Source organism: Balaenoptera acutorostrata, chromosome 2 (assembly GCF_949987535.1).
Source record: "Balaenoptera acutorostrata chromosome 2, mBalAcu1.1, whole genome shotgun sequence".
Classification (NCBI taxonomy): Eukaryota; Metazoa; Chordata; class Mammalia; order Artiodactyla; family Balaenopteridae; genus Balaenoptera; species Balaenoptera acutorostrata.
Window position 1 is genome coordinate 51665287 of NC_080065.1, and position 18559 is coordinate 51683845.

An 18559-nucleotide genomic window follows, 5' to 3' on the forward strand; every position below is an offset into this window, starting at 1 on the left:
ACACCACACTGCATCATGGCCGTAGAATTACATGGACTGACCACTGAGAATAGGTGATAAAGGATCTGGCTCTTTCAGCCACCACAAAATTGTATATTGAAATGAAGGCATTGGTCACTACCTAGAAATGGGGATTTCAGTAAGAATAAAATTTAAAGCTTTTCTCAAGTGTGTGTTTATTCAATGCACATCATTTTTCAGTGGTCTTCTAGTTCTTGTCCTCTCTAAAGAAAGATTTTTTTTCTGAGCCTGAATCTCTCAAGTTTGCTGCCTTGCCTTTCCTCTCTTGGTGCCAATGGTTGATGTCAGGATTTTGCCTTCAGCTTATAAGACAGGTGTACTGGTGTCTTTGTAAGCCACAGACTTAATGTTTCCTATCTTTAACAGCAGGCACTAAAACTGTAGGAGATGGCATTCTTCTATAGGTCCTGCAAAAGAGGCTGAATTAATCACCTCTGCAGTGTAGACATCTGCTGCCTGCATTCTGCCTCTGTAGACTGAATTTGACAATTTAATTTTAACAAAAAAGAACACTGCTACATAAATATAAAACGCTTAAAGCATTATTTGGACAACAGTGTTACTAAAGCAGTTAGGTCACAGTTAAGATGAAGATGTAAACTAAAGCCTTTCACTTCTTGTTTGAATTTGTTTTCCAGCAGTTTAAGAAAAGAGAAAGCTTTAAGTTCCCCGTTAGAACCCAAAGCTGTGGATAATTCCACATACCAAACATAGTATAAGCCAGTTGTGAACATGTCTTAATATCTCAGTTTAAAATTTGCAGAATGATTTGGTGTTGCCCAGTGCTTAGAAGTGACCGTTTTTGTGACAAGAGACAGAGATCTCAGTCAATATGTCCTAAATTTACTTCAGTCAGTACGTTGGAGAGGCGTCTGTCTGATGACTTAGGACCCTGAATACTTTTCAAAACTAAGATCCAAAATGTGCCACCATGTTTAAGATTCTCTCCAAATATAGACTAGTGTTTCCCAGCCACACTCCCCACCCCCACTGCCCCTGCCTTTTTATCTGTGGCAAAGATTCTGATTCAGTAGGTCTGAAGCGGTGCCTAAGCATCTGTTTTTCACGGTGTGCCTCAGGAGTTTTGATTTACTCCTAATTTTGGGAACCGCTGGGGTAAGAGTTTTTGGCATTGGGGTAAATCAAAACTAAATCAGAACCAAATCAAGTAGCAGGCAGGGAAAGCCAGAGACTTGGGCAGTAGTCCTTCTTGTCTCTGAACTCTCCTTTGCTCTTCTCCTGTGGCATTATGTAATAAGCAAGGTAGGAGGGTGAATCAAATCCACACACCCTGGCTGGGAGTGAGAGATAATTAAACTGTTTCACTTTTTTCAACAGATAATTTCACTTTCCCTGAAGGCTTGAAACTTTGAAGAATTAAGCCTCAGTAATAAAATGCTCACAAAGATTAATTATACACTTGTAAAAGTTATAGCATTTATAATTATAAATATAAATAAGGGTTAAAAAATATGATAGGTTTTAAAACACTTTAATGGATCATTTAATTTACATACACAGGTTCTGGTTCCTGCCCAACTGGGGGAATATCTAATAGCAGATGTATAAATACATGAATTATGATTCTCTTTGCATACCTTTCTCAAAGCTAAATGCCGAGAGGTTTGTCTTTGATTATAGACAGCTGTTAACAAGTAGAAATAAGTTTTGCAAATCTACATTTTATACAAGGCTTGGGCAATACTTTAATGCATGTAATCAAGACATGTTAGGATTTAAGTGTTTAAATTTTGGCATTAAAGTTTAATAAATAGGACTTCCCTGGTGGCGCAGTGGTTGGGAATCTGCCTGCCAGTGCAGGGGACATGGATTCGATCCCTGGTCCAGGGAGATCCCACATGCCACGGAGCAACTGGGCCCGTGCGCCACAACTGCTGAGCCTGAGCTCTGGAGCCTGCGAGTCACAACTACTGAAGCCCGCGCGCCTGGAGCCCGTGCTCTGCAACGAGAGAGGCCACTGCAGTGGGAGGCCCGCGCACCACGGCGAGGAGTAGCTCCCGCTCGCCTCAACTAGAGAAAGCCCACGCACAGCAACGAAGACCCAATGCAGCCAAAAATAAATTAAAAAAAAAAAAGTTTAATAAATAAATTTGCTCTTTTGGGGGGGGTTGTTGTTGTAGACATTAATTTCCTGGTCTATAATGTAAAGTGTACACGTCTTTATTCCTAAAATGTTGAGCTGTGTTTAGAGTAAATTTATGTTTTATTTATCAACTGATTACTTAATTTTTTATTCCTACATTATAGAAGTTTAGGGTTGAGGAAGTGGTGGCCTGTCTTTGTGCAGTTGTGTGTCTGTGTCTGTGAGTCTGTGTCTGTCTTTCTCTAGAATCAAAGGGATGAGCTAGATTAGGGGTTACAGATGTAACCCCAGTAGTTAGTTAACTCTTCACAACGTTGTGTGTCCTTAAATTTTCCTGTAAAAGAGAAACACGCTAACAGATCTCAGTATCCTTCCTTAAATTTATCTTTGATTTACGGTTGATAACTGCTGCCTTGATACCTTCAGGGTTAAACTTGAGCTCCAGGGTTCTGGGATATATTCTTCAGCAGGGGAGAGAAATGGGAGACCGGATTTGGCATTGTGGCTGTGGACAAGTCGTAACCACTCTGAACCTGTTTCTCCTTCTGTAGAAAGGGGATCAGAGCTATACTCACCTCCAGGGGACATTGTGAGAAGAAGATGAGATAATGCATGTGAGGATACTTTAGCAGTGGTTCCTTTCTGTTAGGATTCCTTTTCTTGGTAGGGGTGGAATGTATTTATGCCTTTCTCTCTCCCTCTTTTCCCCCCGTTCCTCCCAGTACTTGATTGCCTGATAATGGCAAACACCAGCTAGGTGTTAGGAGGCAGTGGTGAACAGGGCAGATATAATCCTTGCTCCCTGGTAGCTTAAATAACTCCCTACTTGGAACAGCTTTCTCTGCCTTCTGGAAGAGCCAGCCTGTCTCTCCTGCCCTTCCTAATAGGCTACTCGTTCCCATTGCTATCCTTCCTTATTCTCTTGCCCAGCCTTTAAGTGTTGGCCTTCCTTAGGGTTCCATCTTAGACGCTCTCTTGACCCTGTATTGTGTCCCATAGTATATCCAGCTCCCTACTTGAAATCCTGTCCCCTCTTCTTGGCCAGCTATCTCAGAGGTACTTGAAATTCACCATGTCTAAAACTGAACTCATGGACTTCCCTGGCGGTCCAGTGGTTAAGACTCCACACTTCCACTGTAGGGGGTGTGGGTTCAATCCCTGGTCAGGGAACTAAGATGCTGCATTCTGTGCAGTGCGGCCAAAATTTTTTTAAAAATAATAATAATAATAAAAATAAAATTGAGCTTATGATCTAAACACTGTCCCTCCCACCCCCGAAACTGATCCTGCTCTGGTGGTCTGTGTGTCAGTGAGTTGTCCAGTATTTCATCCAGTTGTTTAATCCAGAAAACCATGTCTCTCTCAGCCCCCTGATCGCCCATATCTCATGTATCTACTTCTTCACCAAGTTCTTTTGCTTTTATATCCTAAATTTCTGTCAGATTCTCCATTTCTGTTCTCACTGATGTTTTTTAAGCTACCATTATTATCCTTTCTATATTGTATCATCAATATATCACCCTCACTGTTCCACTCTTAAATATTTTTGCTCCCTATCCATTCTCCACACTTTAGAGATATTTTTAGATACATGAATATATTCATGTGGTTTTAAGATTTTAAAAGTATGAAAAAGGTATTCAGTGAAGAACCTCCTTCCCTCATGTAACTGGGTTGCTCATTCTAATCATTCTTCCAAGATATTTTATGCATAGGTAAGGAAATACTAACACATAAGCTCTTTTTAAATCTTCTTTATGTAAATCTTCATTTACATAAAAGGTGGCACAGTATGTATACTTTCTTCACCTTGATTTTTTTTTTTTCATTCCACAGTGTATCCTGGCTATCTTTCCATTGTAGTACATAAAGAATCTTCACATTCATTTTTATGGCTGCATAATATTCCATGACAGGAATGTTGAAATTGATGTACATCAGGACAGAACATCTTTTACTATCTAGAGTATTCCATTCTTCCACTTTGGATAACCTTGTCATGAATTCCCATTCATTACTTTTAGGGAGAAAAACTAAGCTCCTCACTTGTCAGGGCCCTCTGGCCTGGCAAGAGTTGTCCCTTCTCTTCTCTAGAGTTGTCTTGTATTGCTCTTCTTCCTTATCATCTACTTTTGAGTTGCATGGACATGGACTATCTTTTGTTTCATCCACGTACCATGTTCCTTTATGCCCGAGACCTCTGCCTAAGCTCTTAGTCTCACATGCAGACCCAGTGCTTCCTTTTCCTGCCTTAATTTATCTTCTTATCTACTTAAGGCAGATCTCAGCTCAAATTCCATTTCCTCAAGGTATGCTTATTCTGCCAATTCAAGGCCGGGTCAGAGCTCTCTGATACGATCTCCTGGCACTTTGTCCTCCTCTATGAACAATTAGTTCATTTATTATTGTAAATTTGTATGTGTGATTATTGCATTTGATATTTATTTCACATACTTAAAACAGTGTTTCTCATATAGTGGATTGCAACCCATTATACATTATGAAATCAGTTTTAAAAATTATGACAGACCTTTTTAAAAAATAAAATAGTATAGAAAATATCAGACCTCTTCACTTACAATAAGGGTATTTTTTCATTATACCTTTGCTTCAGATTAATAAATAGGTGTGATGATATAAGTGTCCAGATACACAGGTGTATTGAGTATGATATAAATTATATTTCTTATTGTGGGCCTTAGTCAAAAAAGTTTGAAAGCCATTGAACTAGATGGTAAATTCTGTGAGGAGAGGAATTCTATTTTGTACCCCAGTCCATCCCCAAGTCTAGCAGAGGGCACTCACTCAGTAAATATGTCAGCTGAATGAATGAATGCACACTTTTTCAGGGAGGTTCACAGACCCATTGTCTTCCTCCTAGGGACTAATGGACCCTGGTTCTAAGCACATCTTAGTGATCATTTCCTCGGCCAATTGAGTCTGCATTAGATCATTAAAAGAAAAGAAGTGTAGAACCACACCTACAAATGTATTTTTTTAAGGGTTGATAAGGCAATGAAACACTATTGAGAAGAGATTTTAGTTTTTGTATTACTTATGAATCTTAGGCCTTAAATACCATTTTATTTTATTTTATTAATAAATAATGAAACAATTTTCACCTGCCTAAATATCTGGGGAATTTCTGAGTTTCTAAGGTAGTCTACACACAGGGCTTGTTAGGTAGCTGTTATCTTTTATGCATACTTCAGCAATAAAATATTTACGCAGTTTTGGCAAGGTGATACTACAACCTGGTTTAGTACAACAGCTGCACTGCCTGTTCCCATGTGGCTTGATTTCCCTTTTTAATCTTTGGTTTTCTGCAACTAAAGACTTATGTCAGCATGTAGTTTATACAGCAGCAGATAATGGTGAAAGCTTCTTGAATTAACATAGTAAAGAGAAATACGCTGCTGAGTTTACTTTGTTTCATATTTTTCTGATGTCTCTGAAAAACATTTTACTAACGTGTCCTACACAGTAGAGCTTTTATAAACATCACATATTTACAATGAGACATTTTTGTGAATTTTTTTTTCTTTAGAGAACCTGTAAACTCATCTCCAACGGTATAGTCTCTGATCTTAAAAAAGGGAAACCTCTCAGCTCTAAAGTCATCGCCCTTTGGCTTAGCACAAATCAGCAAAGTTCTGGCAATAAAAGAATAATTTTTACATTTATTTTCGGTCATACATTTGTATGTATATTGAAATTGAGATTGGATTAAAAAGTGTTTAGGCAAAAAATACAGAATCTTAATTCTTTTCGAGTTTATTATCAGAGCCCTTTTAGCCCAGAGTTTTTCCTAGCATATGTGTTATTTTTTTCTTTCTATTTCTAGGTGCTCCTGATCCAACAGCAGGTGCTAGTATAGATGATGAAAACTGCTGGCACTTAGATGAAGAGCAGGTTCAAGAACAGGTTAAACTGTTCCTTTCCCAGGGCGGGTACCACGGATCAGGGAAGCAGCTTAATTTGCTCTTTGCAAAGGTATGACTTTTTATTTTTAAAGAAATATTCTATATACATTTATAGAAAGTATATATGATCATGTTTACAATAGGATAAAGGCTTCTTTTTAAATTCTTATTTATTTTTTTAAGAATTGGGAATTCCCTGGCGTTCCAGTGGTTAGAACTTGGTGCTTTCATTGCCAGGGCCCTGGTTCAATCCTTGGTTGGGGAACTAAGATCCCGCAAGCCATGTGGCATGGCCAAACGGGGGGTGGGGGGAAGAATAGACTAGGTTATTATCAACCATTAGAGACTTCTGTGTTGTAATGCAAGCATTAATTTACTTAGGTGTCTTTAGACAAGATATGGGCCATTTTTGTCTTTCTCAGCTCTTATTAATAAAATGGTGGCAATTTATACAATTTTGAAAAACTGTTCAGTACTAAAAATAAAATAGCTCAATGTTATTTGAAATGCCATCTTTTCAAGTTTTTTCTTCTTCTAGTTAATTTTCCCAAGTAGAGCATACCTTTGAATATAGTCCTTAAGATGTGCTTTATATAATTAGTTTAATGTCAGTATCTTTAAATTAGTTTCAAGAGCATAAACTTTGGAGTCATACAAACCTGGGTTTAAATCTCAGTTCTAAATCTTATTGAGTGTATGTACCTTGGCAAGTTATTTAAGTCAGTTTCCTCATCTATAAAATTAGCTAATAGTAGCACATCCATTCAAGTTGTTGTGATTATGGTGTTAAATGATAATGGTGTCTAACAGTAGTTGGGCCTTGGTAAATGTTAATTTTCATCACCAAAATTTGATAGCCTAAGAAACAAAGTTATCTTCATATAAGTTCATTGTGAACAGAAGCTGTGTCTGTTGCTTTACACAGAACTCTTAGTACCATAAACACATATCTAAATACTGGATAAAATGCTTTTTAAATAATATTAAAGCAATGTCTTTTCATTGGGGGTACAGCCATCTTTATAGATAACGTATTCAAATTGGTTTTTGTTCATTGATACTTCTGTTAAACAACTTCTCTAATATTCATAATAATTAAAAGCTTTTTTAGTTCAGAAGAATTAGAGTAAACTCTGTTACTGCTTATAGCGAAAAATTAGTGTATTCTGATTAATGAAAACCCTTTAAGTGAAGTTTTATCCTGGGACTTCCCTGGTGGTTCAGTGGTTAAAACTCCATGCTCCCAGTGCAGGGGGCACAGGCTCAATCCCTGGTCAGGGAACTAAGATCCAGCATGCCACGTGATGCAGCCTTAAAAAAAAAAAAAAAGATTTATTCTATATACCATACTTAGATTGCCAATTTTTCAAGAATTAGATTACAGTAAAAATACATTTAACTCTAAAATTATTTCACATGATTTAATCATTCTTTGGTAATTCATAGGCACTTCAGACTCTTGTAATACCTCACAGTCAACAGTCTGAAAATTAATTACCATTAGGCTGTAATTAATGTATATGTATTTGAGTATGGGTTAATAGTTCTGGTTTGTATGCTTAATAGTAAAGCATTTATTTTCATTGCTATTGCTAACTGAGTAGTAGGTTAGAAATTTATTAGGAAAATAAATACTAAATTAAATCCATGATATACAGAGGTAATATTAAAGTTTTGGTATATTTAGACACACAGAAAGTACTTCATAGCTTCTCGTATCAGCAGAGAGTACACTGTGGCCTAGTGGAAGCAATGTGAAAGAGGTATTAGACTGACCTGCAGTTGCTATTTTTATCCTCATATATGATGTACACATTGTATAAGCCATATGAAGTAAGAGCAACATCTAATTTTGGAAATGGCATAACTTCCAGAGTTAAGGCAGATCTGGGTTCTGATTCCAGTTGTTCCTCTTGTCCTTTGGCTTTATAATCTGTAAAATGGGGCTTATAATCTGGCCTACTTTATATGGTTGTTGTGAAGATTAAAAGGTAAGCATGAATGTAAAACTCTTTAGCAAGATGTCCGATAAATAGCAACTCCATTTCTTTCTCCTTTTTAGTACTTCTTAAGATTACTGAAAAAACCCTCCTGGAAGCATACCCTTGTGATTCAGTGCAGAAGTACATTTGAGTTCTCTACAAGGCTCAAATTCTGAAGCCTGGTTTGAGGGGAGGGTTCCATTACTTGTCAGGGTACAGGACTGAGGCAGAACCTATTGATCTAGAGGTTTAGGCTGCTTTATTGAAGATCTGCTGTTTCCTCCTTCATTTGGCTTTCACATGGAAAGAATTTTGAATAAAAGAACTCCCCTCTCCTTATCTACTACTCATGACCTTGCTCCACTAATTTTCTACACAGAGAACTGATGTTCAGCTGGGATTCCTATTCATTGAACACATAGCGGTACAGACTTTAAGAATGGATGGATTCATTTAGGATTTCCTGTAGAGCAACTTAGCCTTGTGTTTCTTTTCTTGTTTTCTCGTTTATTTGGGAAATGTAACAGAAGAATAATGGACAGAGCTTGAGGTTCCAGCAGAGAAGCCAAGTTAACTTACTAGGTCAGTGGTTATGATTCCGCTTCAAGGATTGCTCATTTGGAGCAAGAGAGTTCTGAACCTACAGCTCTTTACATTTCCTCTTACCATTGCAGAAACAGTCCCATCCGAGTGGATAGAAGTATGCTGTTGCTCTTTACATCGAAATCCTCGGTGAGAAAGAATCTAGTGAAATTACTAATTTACCTCAAAAAATGAGGCACTTGTAGAACCTGTACTTGAATATACTAAAAACCACTGAAAGAGGTTTAAATTGTACAGTTTAAATTGGTGAATTGTATGTACGTGAATTACGTCTCAATAAAGCTCTTTTTAAAAAAAACGGAAGGACAGATGCTATTATTATAAACACTATCAGATCAATTTAGAAGATCTCTAAAGAGTTCTCAGTACAGTGCTTTAGACTCTACTACTCTGGTGGTAAGTGCAATCAGTTAGGGAGTCAGGAAGGTGCCAAATGATTTGTCTTGTTTATTTTGGTATTATTTTTATGTAGGCTAACAAAAAACATTTTGGGGGAAAATTGGGAAGTTACACAAATTTCTTTTCCTTGTGTGGATTCTAAAACATAATTTTAAAAAATTAATGGTCAGTTCTCTGATTAAATTGCCATTTACGGCAGAGGCTCATTTTTTTGTTGTTTTTTTCTTTTTTATGTTTTTTTTTTTTTGATGTGGACTTTTTTTTTTTTTTTTAAAGTCTTTATTGAATTTGTTACATTACTGCTTCTGTTTTATATTTTGTTTTTTTGGCCACGAGGCATGTGGGACCTTAGCTCCCTGACCAGGGATCAAACCCGCACCCCCTGCATTGGAAGGTGAAGTCTTAACCACTAGGCTGCCAGGCAAGTCCCTCAGAGGCTCGTTTTTAACAACTTTTGTTTGCTTAAGAAGGATGGTGTCAAGACTTCACCATCACCACCACCACCACCCCACCCTGCTTCCCCAAAGAAATAAAGTAGTCTGTCTCTGTATTGCTGTTCATTTTTAAACATTTTTCTGAAGGTCTGTTTTTTCCCCACTAGGTGCGGGAGATGTTGAAGATGAGGGACTCAAACGGGGCCCGAATGTTGACTTTGATAACAGAGCAGTTCATGGCTGACCCACGTCTGTCACTTTGGAGGCAACAAGGCACCGCAATGACTGACAAATATAGGCAGCTCTGGGATGAGCTGGGTAAGTATAAATTTCCTGATGGATTGCCATTGAGTTGTGTGTGGACAAAGACCATGGTTGAATGTTTAAAGAGCATGGTCAGAGTACTGCAGGAGAGACAGCTACTTTTATATGAACGTGTTGCCATTATACACTTGTTAGAAGAATAGGAAGAATGAGGCATTTGCAGGAACCAATCTTGGCAGTGTTTTTGGGGAATTGTCTGGTGTTGAGGAAAGCAAGCCCGGGATCTGCTTTTAAATATTTGAAAAAAAAAAGCTATATTTCAAAACAGGTATTTGGTATAATAGAACTGATTACTTATTTCTAGACTGATATTGTAATCAGTTCAGCTAAAATTTGGCTGTTTTCCCCTTTTGCCCACATTAAAAGTATCAAAAGTAGCTTGAATATTCATTTCATTTTTTTCGTTATTATTGACTTAGATGGACTGTTGATTGTCAGAATGGAAAAGACATGGCAAACTCTAATTTTTATTGCTTTCCAAATCCGTGGTGGTAAAGATATAAATATAGCAGGTGGTTGAAAAAATGAGAAATCTACTACTCATGTTTACTGGGAAGTTTGGGGGGGATGACTCTTGTTACTCAATGCTCATTGCTAGGGAAATTAATAATGTATTTGTTTTCTTGTCTATTAAGAAATCTATATGTGACAAATGGAATTTTTGGCAAATATTTTGTCAATGCCTGTATTAATTTTATGTTATGCGTATATTTACTAGAAGATCCTAGTTTCAGTGTAATTGAATAGTAGAAGTCTTCATACCTTCACCTTCTGTCTTCTTCTTGGCTAATGATGGACCACATCATGCTATTGATCCCATGTCTAGACCAAGAGAGGCTGATGTCTGTGAAGATACCACATGATAATAATGCTTGGAAGGGACCTTTGAGATGAACTGTTTACAGATAAGGAAACTGAAGTCTGAGGAGGTTAGAAGACTTCCACAAAATGACATAGTGTGACCTAGGGTTGTACAGCAGGTTGGTAGAGAATTGGACACCAAAGTTTCCTTTTTCCCATTAATAGGATGTATGTTCAGGAACTGGGCTGTGGATGACAACTCTTGTTTGTTTTGTTGTTTGTTTTTTAACGTGTGTCTGCTATTTGCCAGCTGTTAGATATTTGTTGACCTTTTTACCTAATATTTTTATTAAGTATCTTGTAATAACTTAATCTTAGTACTTCCCTTGGGTCACCTGAAGTAGTGCTTAGTGGCCTTTCCCTCAATCAAAATTTAAATCAATCTGTAACTACAGTGGATCCTTTCAATGTATTGGAAGGAAATGTTTGGGGACCCGGTGTGGTGGTTGGAGAACACAAGTGTAATGCATGGTTTAAACAAAAATTTTTATAGAATACTGAGTGATTTACAAGTAAAGACTCCTCAATCTTGTAACTCTGTAGTAACTGTTGAATTGACTAGTTGGTTTATGGCAGTAAAAAGGATTAGCATTAAAAAAAAGAACTATTATTGGATTAATATTAAATGAATAAAATTTAAAGAGCTTTGGTACTTAAAGAAGCTTAGAAGTAACAAATAACTAATTAGAAAGAAAATACCAACTAAAATTTTACCAAAAAAAAAATGTACAAGTGATATAGTTAAATAAAATTTTCAGGGTTTGCATTTAATCCATTAGTCATATTTCACTTTTGCAAGTTGGCTTTGAAAATTATGTACCTCAGCCCTCAATCAAAAGTATTAATTCTCATTAGGTGGAAGTTTCCACTAGCTAATGCTAGTTATACCCTCTGATGGACTACTTTTCTAGTTATGGACCAGGCTTTAAACAAGTTCTTTGACTTTAGTCCAGGATGAAGAATACCTATTCTTGCCCTGTATTTTCTTTTTTCACAAATCACCCTCCCTCCCCCGAACCCAATCATCACTAGACTGCTATAAATTCTCCTACATACTGTGATGGTGAGCAGAGGTCACTTGCCATTTTAATGAGTTCTAAGTTCTGTGAAGAATCTCATGTAGGAGTAACAACAGTTATCACATCTTAATATTCATTCACCAAAAAAGTTAAAGTTGCTTCTGGACTACAAAAGGAAAGAGTTTTGCTTCTTAAGAAAATGGGGGAATTTGACTTTGTGCCCCTGCACAGGGCTCACATTGCTTCAAGACTCTGCTTTGGAATTAAATGCTGAGCACTGCCAGATGCCAGACATTGAGAAGAGGCTGAGTTTTGTCGGCAAATGGGATCTGCAAGTTAATTGGTGTTTTCTGCAGGCTTCTGGCTGTGAAATGAAATTGGAAGCCCTTTAGCCACATGGATAATACAGGACCTGAATACAAATGTCACATGTCACCATCAGGACCCACTGTGAGACAATAGTGTTCCCACTCCAACACTGCACCATTACAGATCATTTAAATATGGGGATTACATTTAAACTAAAAGCCCCATTTGCCTTTTACTGCAATTTAAATGTCCTCTTAGCAAAAGCTAAGTGACAAATTAAATGAAAAAAGTGCCCACATTTTTAAAGCTGTAATGCAAAACAACCTTTTATTGCTTCTCATGTGCCACGAATGAATCATTATACTTGTCAACCCTAAACCAAGCCATAATTGGAGCAGCTACTGTTATCAAAGTAGGGCCGCTCTGTGACAGCTTAATAAAGCTGAAACTGTTAAATTAAATCTCAGATGCTTAACTCCTTAGCACCGGTAGATTCAATAGGTCCATTTCTGGCAATGGCCGGTACCCCAGGAGAAAAAAATTCCTGGCATGAAAGCCTTAATCTGATGAAAGTGTACTAGTAAGAGTATCTTAGCCAAGGAACTGCTTCTTGGCAGAGAGATTTAGAGGCATCAGATTGTCAGCCAGATTACAAAACTGTATTTTTTTCATAGGATCAGATATCCCCCTCCCCAAGATTTACAACTTTTTGAGTATATGTGATTTATTAAAATTTAAGTACCAATGTTTCAAAATTAGTTTTAAAAATAACATATATTCATTTAACTCTTTCTTTCTTTCAAATAAAGATACGCGTACTTATTTGAGATAGCAAAAGGCCCAATTTCTTTGCCCCATCCTTTGGCTAACAAAGGAATGATTATGCTCAGTTCTTTTCTAAAATAAATGCCTATGATATTCATTTGGTCTGAGTTAATTTTTCTGATTTACTCCCTGATTTTCATAATGTAGTGTGAAATAGATACAGATGCATACTATTAAGATCCTGTTTAGTGCATCTCATTTACAGATACGTTTATCTTGCATGTGAATCAGTTTTTCATATATTAATTTTACTTTCTCTACATAATGTTCATTTTCCCAAACATATGGCAGTCTTCTGAAGATGAGTGTTGTTGTATCATGATCAGCTATAAGAACATGTATATATTAAAATCTTAAGACAGCCCACTGCAACAGTAGAGGCTGCATATTTGGTAGTGGCTACACATCTTTGGTAGAGCTATAGAATACATACCTTTTCAGTTGTGTTCTTTACTCCATGCAGATTTTCTGGAATACGGATCACAGAAATAACCCTTGGATCTCAAGAGTTATTTCAAGCCCAGTGCAGATTGGTGAGCACACCTACTGTTAGCCCTAATGGCTGTCTGTTCAGCACACTTAATTACCATGGGGGTCTTTAGGGATGAGGGGATGTATTGTAACCTCTCATCTGTGTTGATGGTTCTCTTTCCTTAAATGTCTTCCAAGACTGTAATTTTATTTTGCTTCATAAAACTATAGGTTGTGGCTGCCGGTCAATTAAAACCTAATTAAAATGGATGTCATTAGAGGAAACAGTTAAATAAGATTTAATTACAGTTTTAGCACAGGGAAAAATTCTTAAATTTTCATTTTCGTAATATGTATTGCATAATATGTTTTCCTCCCCAAATTTTAAACACTTTCTCTCTGAGCTGAGTCATGTGTTTTGCTCTCTAGCATGTAACCTTGTTTCTTTGGGAGAGGCTGGGCTGCCATTGCCAGAGCCTTACTGCTCTGAGCTGTGCTCTCTCAGTTCACAAGAACAAGGTGGTATCTCTGAGTTCTTTTCAAAGCTTTTGATACAGGTACCTCACTGTGTGTGAGCAGAAATAGCCATAGTTAGATGTTTCTTTCTAGTTTGCATTTCCTTATTAGGCAGTAGATATAATGTTCCTTGGTAGGGTGCTGGATAGATAGAGTGGGTATAAAGATTCAGGGGACTTGGAATCAGGATAAATCTACATTTAGCAATAGAGAACTTAGCCCACCCATTGGGACCACAGATATTGCAAAGTACTAAAAATTACCTACTCCATGGACCTAGAACCCTGTCCCAGCTATCATCGCAGATACAAGTAGTCATCTCTATTGGCCTCTTTTGCACCCACCCACACTATTCTTGAATAAGGAAGAAAACATATGCTTAAGTCACACATTCAAAATGGTACTCTAAGTAACAGGAGGGCCTTTGTGCACAGCCAGAACTAAGATTCTAAAGGCTCTGCTTTGGAGGTAATTGTGGAGAAATTTCTGTGATATGCCATCTTATGTCTCCAAAAGCAAAAGGCTTAGTAATTCCCCCACTGTTTGGAGCCCCTTACTTAGTTTCTATGGTAAATTCAGACTCAGGCTTTCTGCATTTTGAAGTTGATGGTGGCTAGTGAATAGGCTAAGGAGTGACTGCTTCTCATCGAGAACTGGAAAGCATTCCAGTGCAGTTTGCCATATAAGTTGATACGTCTTTGCTAGTGCAGTGGAGAAAACAGCAATTCCCAGAGCCCCCTTGCAGCAAAAAGATGTCAGTACAGACTTGGAAACTTGCATGTAGCTGTAAGTGTAGTATGTAATCCCAATGAACCACATATCAGGGATTGCTTGTCACCTACCAGTTTGTCTTCCCTGGGTGCAAGGAGAATATAGCTTAACCACTTACACCATTTCTATGCCTTCCTGTTAACGCTTCTTTCCAGAAGTCTTGTGGTTTCCCGATCAGTATGTATTAAGCACTTGCTATGTCAAGGAGAATAGATGTATTAAATATTTGATTTTACTGTTGACGATGGTACTGGGAGTATGGAGGGAGTAGAGATACAATCATCAGGAGAAAGGAGAAATTAGAACAGGCTTGAATGAACTGCAGAGCACTTTGATAGAGTAATTTATTCACATATCAGTGAATAAGTAGACTGAACTTAACATGATTTTACAGGAATGTTCATGGAGGTGAGTTGTAGGGAAGAAGTAGTGAGAATACTACAGAAAGAAGGAATAACATGAATGAAGACAGGGAGAACTCAATGGGGGATGGTGTAAAAGGTTCAAACTCATTATCCAAAATGTTGTCTTTAAGATTTTCAGTCCAACCTTGTTATTCTTCGTTGTTACTTAACTTCAGGGGGAGGAGGAGGAGAGAGAGTAGACATTACAGGATCTAGATTTTTGCTTTGTTTTATTTTCCATTTTGGTCCAGCTACTAAACATAACGCAGATGCCAACAATTATTTATCAGGCACTATGCTAAGCAGTTAATGCATGCATTATTTTATTTAATTCTTAAAACAACCCTGTGAGATAGGTAGTTATTAGCCCCAGTTTTATAGCCAAGAAAACTGAGGTACAAGGAGACCAGATAACTTGCCTAAGGTCACAGCAGCGGAGCAGGAATTTGATCCTATGTGTCAGTGACTTCAAAGACTTAACCACTAAACTAGATACCATCCTCAACTTATTTTAAAAGACTATTATGCCTCTCTTCCTGGCAGTCTCTGTCCTCAGAGGAGAACAGGGACAAAGTCAAGCTCACCTAGATGGCAGTAAATCCTGCAAAAGCTGCCTGTCCTGCCATGGGACCACCCGCCCCATGGTCCCACAGTCTCGATTGCAGTTGTCAGCAGAGCTAACCTAGTCTAGTTGCCCATCTGTGTTCACAGGGGCTCTCTAACTTCAGACTCTGAAAAAACACACTAATGTAGAGTAGCCAAATATATGCTATTGATTGAGAACTGTATTATGTAATAAGTGTATCATAATATACAGATACTACATACTGTAGATGGGAAGTTTGATTGAAGTTTTGGTCTCATTTTCCAGTCCCTTCTGTTATGGAGCCAGTGAAAACCCTTAGGTCACTGTCTTTGTCCTGGCCTGTGTTCACCTCATGTGGTCTGTAGGCCCTGCAGACCCCCTCCTGCACATGGGCTAGGCCATCCTGCTCTGGGATGGGGTTGCGTGCTCCTGTCTCAGCCTCTGTTTTTCCCCTCACTATTCGGAGCTCCCTCTAAATACAGAGGCTTTGTCAATTGTGTTGCTCAGGAGGCTTTGCTTCCCTCCAGCACTATTCTCAGAATGTCTGTCTGCTGCTGGGTCCTCATTACTGGGGCCTGGTTTCTTTCTCTGTTGTGTGGTCCTACTGCTATTTGTCTCTTAAAACTGAGACCTCTGTGTTCTTGGGTCAGAGGGCTCTGGGCTCTGTTCTGCTGTGGGGATGGGAAGAGGGGTTTATTCTCTGCTGCTTTAAGTAGGCAGAGTAATTTCTAGCTTGGGTCAGAAGTTAACCAAAAGAGAGAATGCATATTTCTATATGGTGGGCAAATCTACGATAAATACTTCCTGTGTAATACTATCAACCATCCTTCTCTTGACTGCAGCTGCTAGGCCTTAATTATCCATTCAATACCCTGTATGAGAAATAGTGAAAATAAAGAGAAAAATTTAAAAATACATATTAATAGAAAAGAGTAGATTCTCGGGATTAAAAGAGATCTTTACAGATGATTTGATCCTATTTAGCCAATTGGAGACTCTTAATGATATTCATTGTCTAAATTATTTAGGTGTACAATTGAATAATTTTAACAACACTTGGGGATCACCCCCTTGTGTGTTTTCTTAAAACTCTTCTAAATATAGACCACGGAGATTTGACTAGGAGTTAAGATGTAATACATTTTAGTGTTCTATATTATACATGTAGTGTGCTGGTAGCATTGTTTGTACCAAGAATAAATTCCAGTTACTTTCTTTTATGCTGTCTTTCTATTTATAACATGAGTCCATCGGTGGTAGATTTTGTTCTCACATTCGTGGCTAATAGGAATGTCAGAGCATTGGTATAATGTGTTCTTTTCTTCCTCACAACAATTTCGGAAAAGTTCTCTCCTTACTTTTCTCACTTCTTAAAAGTTAGTATTGAACTTGCCCTCAAGAAACTGCCACCAAAGGGAAATCTGGCTGGGGGAGTCTCCTTCCTAGAATGTGGATCTCTAGAGCGTCCCATGGTGGTAGAGCATAGGAGGAGTGAGGGAGTAAAAACGAAGAAAGACAGGCTGGGGATCATTTCCTTTCACCATTTCTTACCCTGAAGTGGCAGCATACAAAAATTAACGAGGTCTGAGAAGCCTCATTTTAAGCCATCTGTGATTCCCAGGGGCTTCGCGGGGAATCAAGGATGCCAGGAGCTAGAATGAAAGAAGTGGAAGCCAAGGGAGGACTGCAGCAGCCACTTAGGCTGTTCTCTGCATGTGCTGGCACCTAGCAAGGTGCTTTGCAAATGTTGTCATGGTTCATTTAAGCTTAGGTGGGCTAATGAGGTCGGGGGAGAACCCAAGGAAAGGAATAATGGTTGTCACTCAGATAGGGAGTGCAGACCCTGCCTCGCAGAGCCCCCCTGGGTTGGGGCGGGAGGGAGAAGAGTGTGGTAGGAGGAGGCAGGGCCTTCTCCTGCCGGTAGAGCGCCTCCTGCCTCTTTACACACTAGGCTTTCCGCTAAGATTCCTCTAGGACAAAGGATTCTGAGATTTAAAATACGTGCTTGACAGTGACTATCTTCAGTAGGCTTTTAAACAGCCACCCATCTTAAGGGTATACCTGAGAATGACTTTTTTATTTATGTAAATAACTTCCCCTTATATATTTTAGGTGGAAGGCAGGCTGGCAAATGATTTGCAGTAGGTGAATTTTTGTGAGGCTGCTGTAAGCTTGTCTGATAACTTCGTAACATTGTTTTTAGTGCTCAAGTTCAAAATTCCAAATTGAAATAAGGATAGGACTCTATGTAAAGTACAGGTGCCATCTGACATTGCTTGAATGAGTTAGTAGATCTTAGACTGATGAGTTAGACTGATCTTAGGGCTATTTTCTCCGGCTCTGATCTAGAGATGAATTGCCAGGAGTAGTGGTAGTAGTGGTTATGCAAAATGTGGCTCACTCCCTCAATTCTATGAGCAGCGATAACCTTTGAAATGGAAATCCAAATCTCTGTGATTTTGAGCTATGACCAGCTGAACCTTGTTGACCTCAGGTTGTGCTTCCCAGCCCCTTTTTGGGTAATTTAGTAAATTTCAGAATTTGCTTCAGCAAACCTGGAGGAGAGAGAATCATTCATAAATTAGGAATCAGACTTAAGCGATAAACAGTCTTGAAATGGCTTAGATTGGAAACCACAGTCTTCCTTTGTGATGAGCAAGGGCTGAGGGGGTTCTATGGGAGGAGCCTAAACAGGACACTTGGGTCAAATATAAGCTGGGAACGGGGAGAAAATTCTGTTAGGAGGAATGCTTTCAAAATGCTGCCAAGAGCACAAAAGTCTTAATTCACCTCTCCCCGACCCCGCCTGCCCCCAACACACACACATTTAAAGATGAGATTAATATATCCAGCAACCTATTCACCATACATATTGATCATACACAGAAAATGCTCTTTGCTAAACAATTAGGATCCTGTATAGACCAAGTAATCTGAGAGATTTTTTGTCTGTTTTGAAACCATTAACCTACTCTCTGTGGTTAATATTAAGTCTTCTTGTCAGTTG

At 38.3% G+C, this 18559-nt stretch overlaps 1 protein-coding gene across 1 annotated transcript in view; it reads left to right on the forward strand.

Moving 5' to 3' along the window:
- ZSWIM6 (zinc finger SWIM-type containing 6) overlaps positions 1-18559 on the forward strand; it is a 200662-nt gene that overhangs the window by 137862 nt on the left and 44241 nt on the right. Inside the window, exons 3-4 of the mRNA XM_057541153.1 lie at positions 5970-6118; positions 9634-9784. Of these exons, the coding sequence (XP_057397136.1) occupies positions 5970-6118; positions 9634-9784 (300 nt within the window). The remainder of the gene's footprint in view (positions 1-5969; positions 6119-9633; positions 9785-18559) is intronic.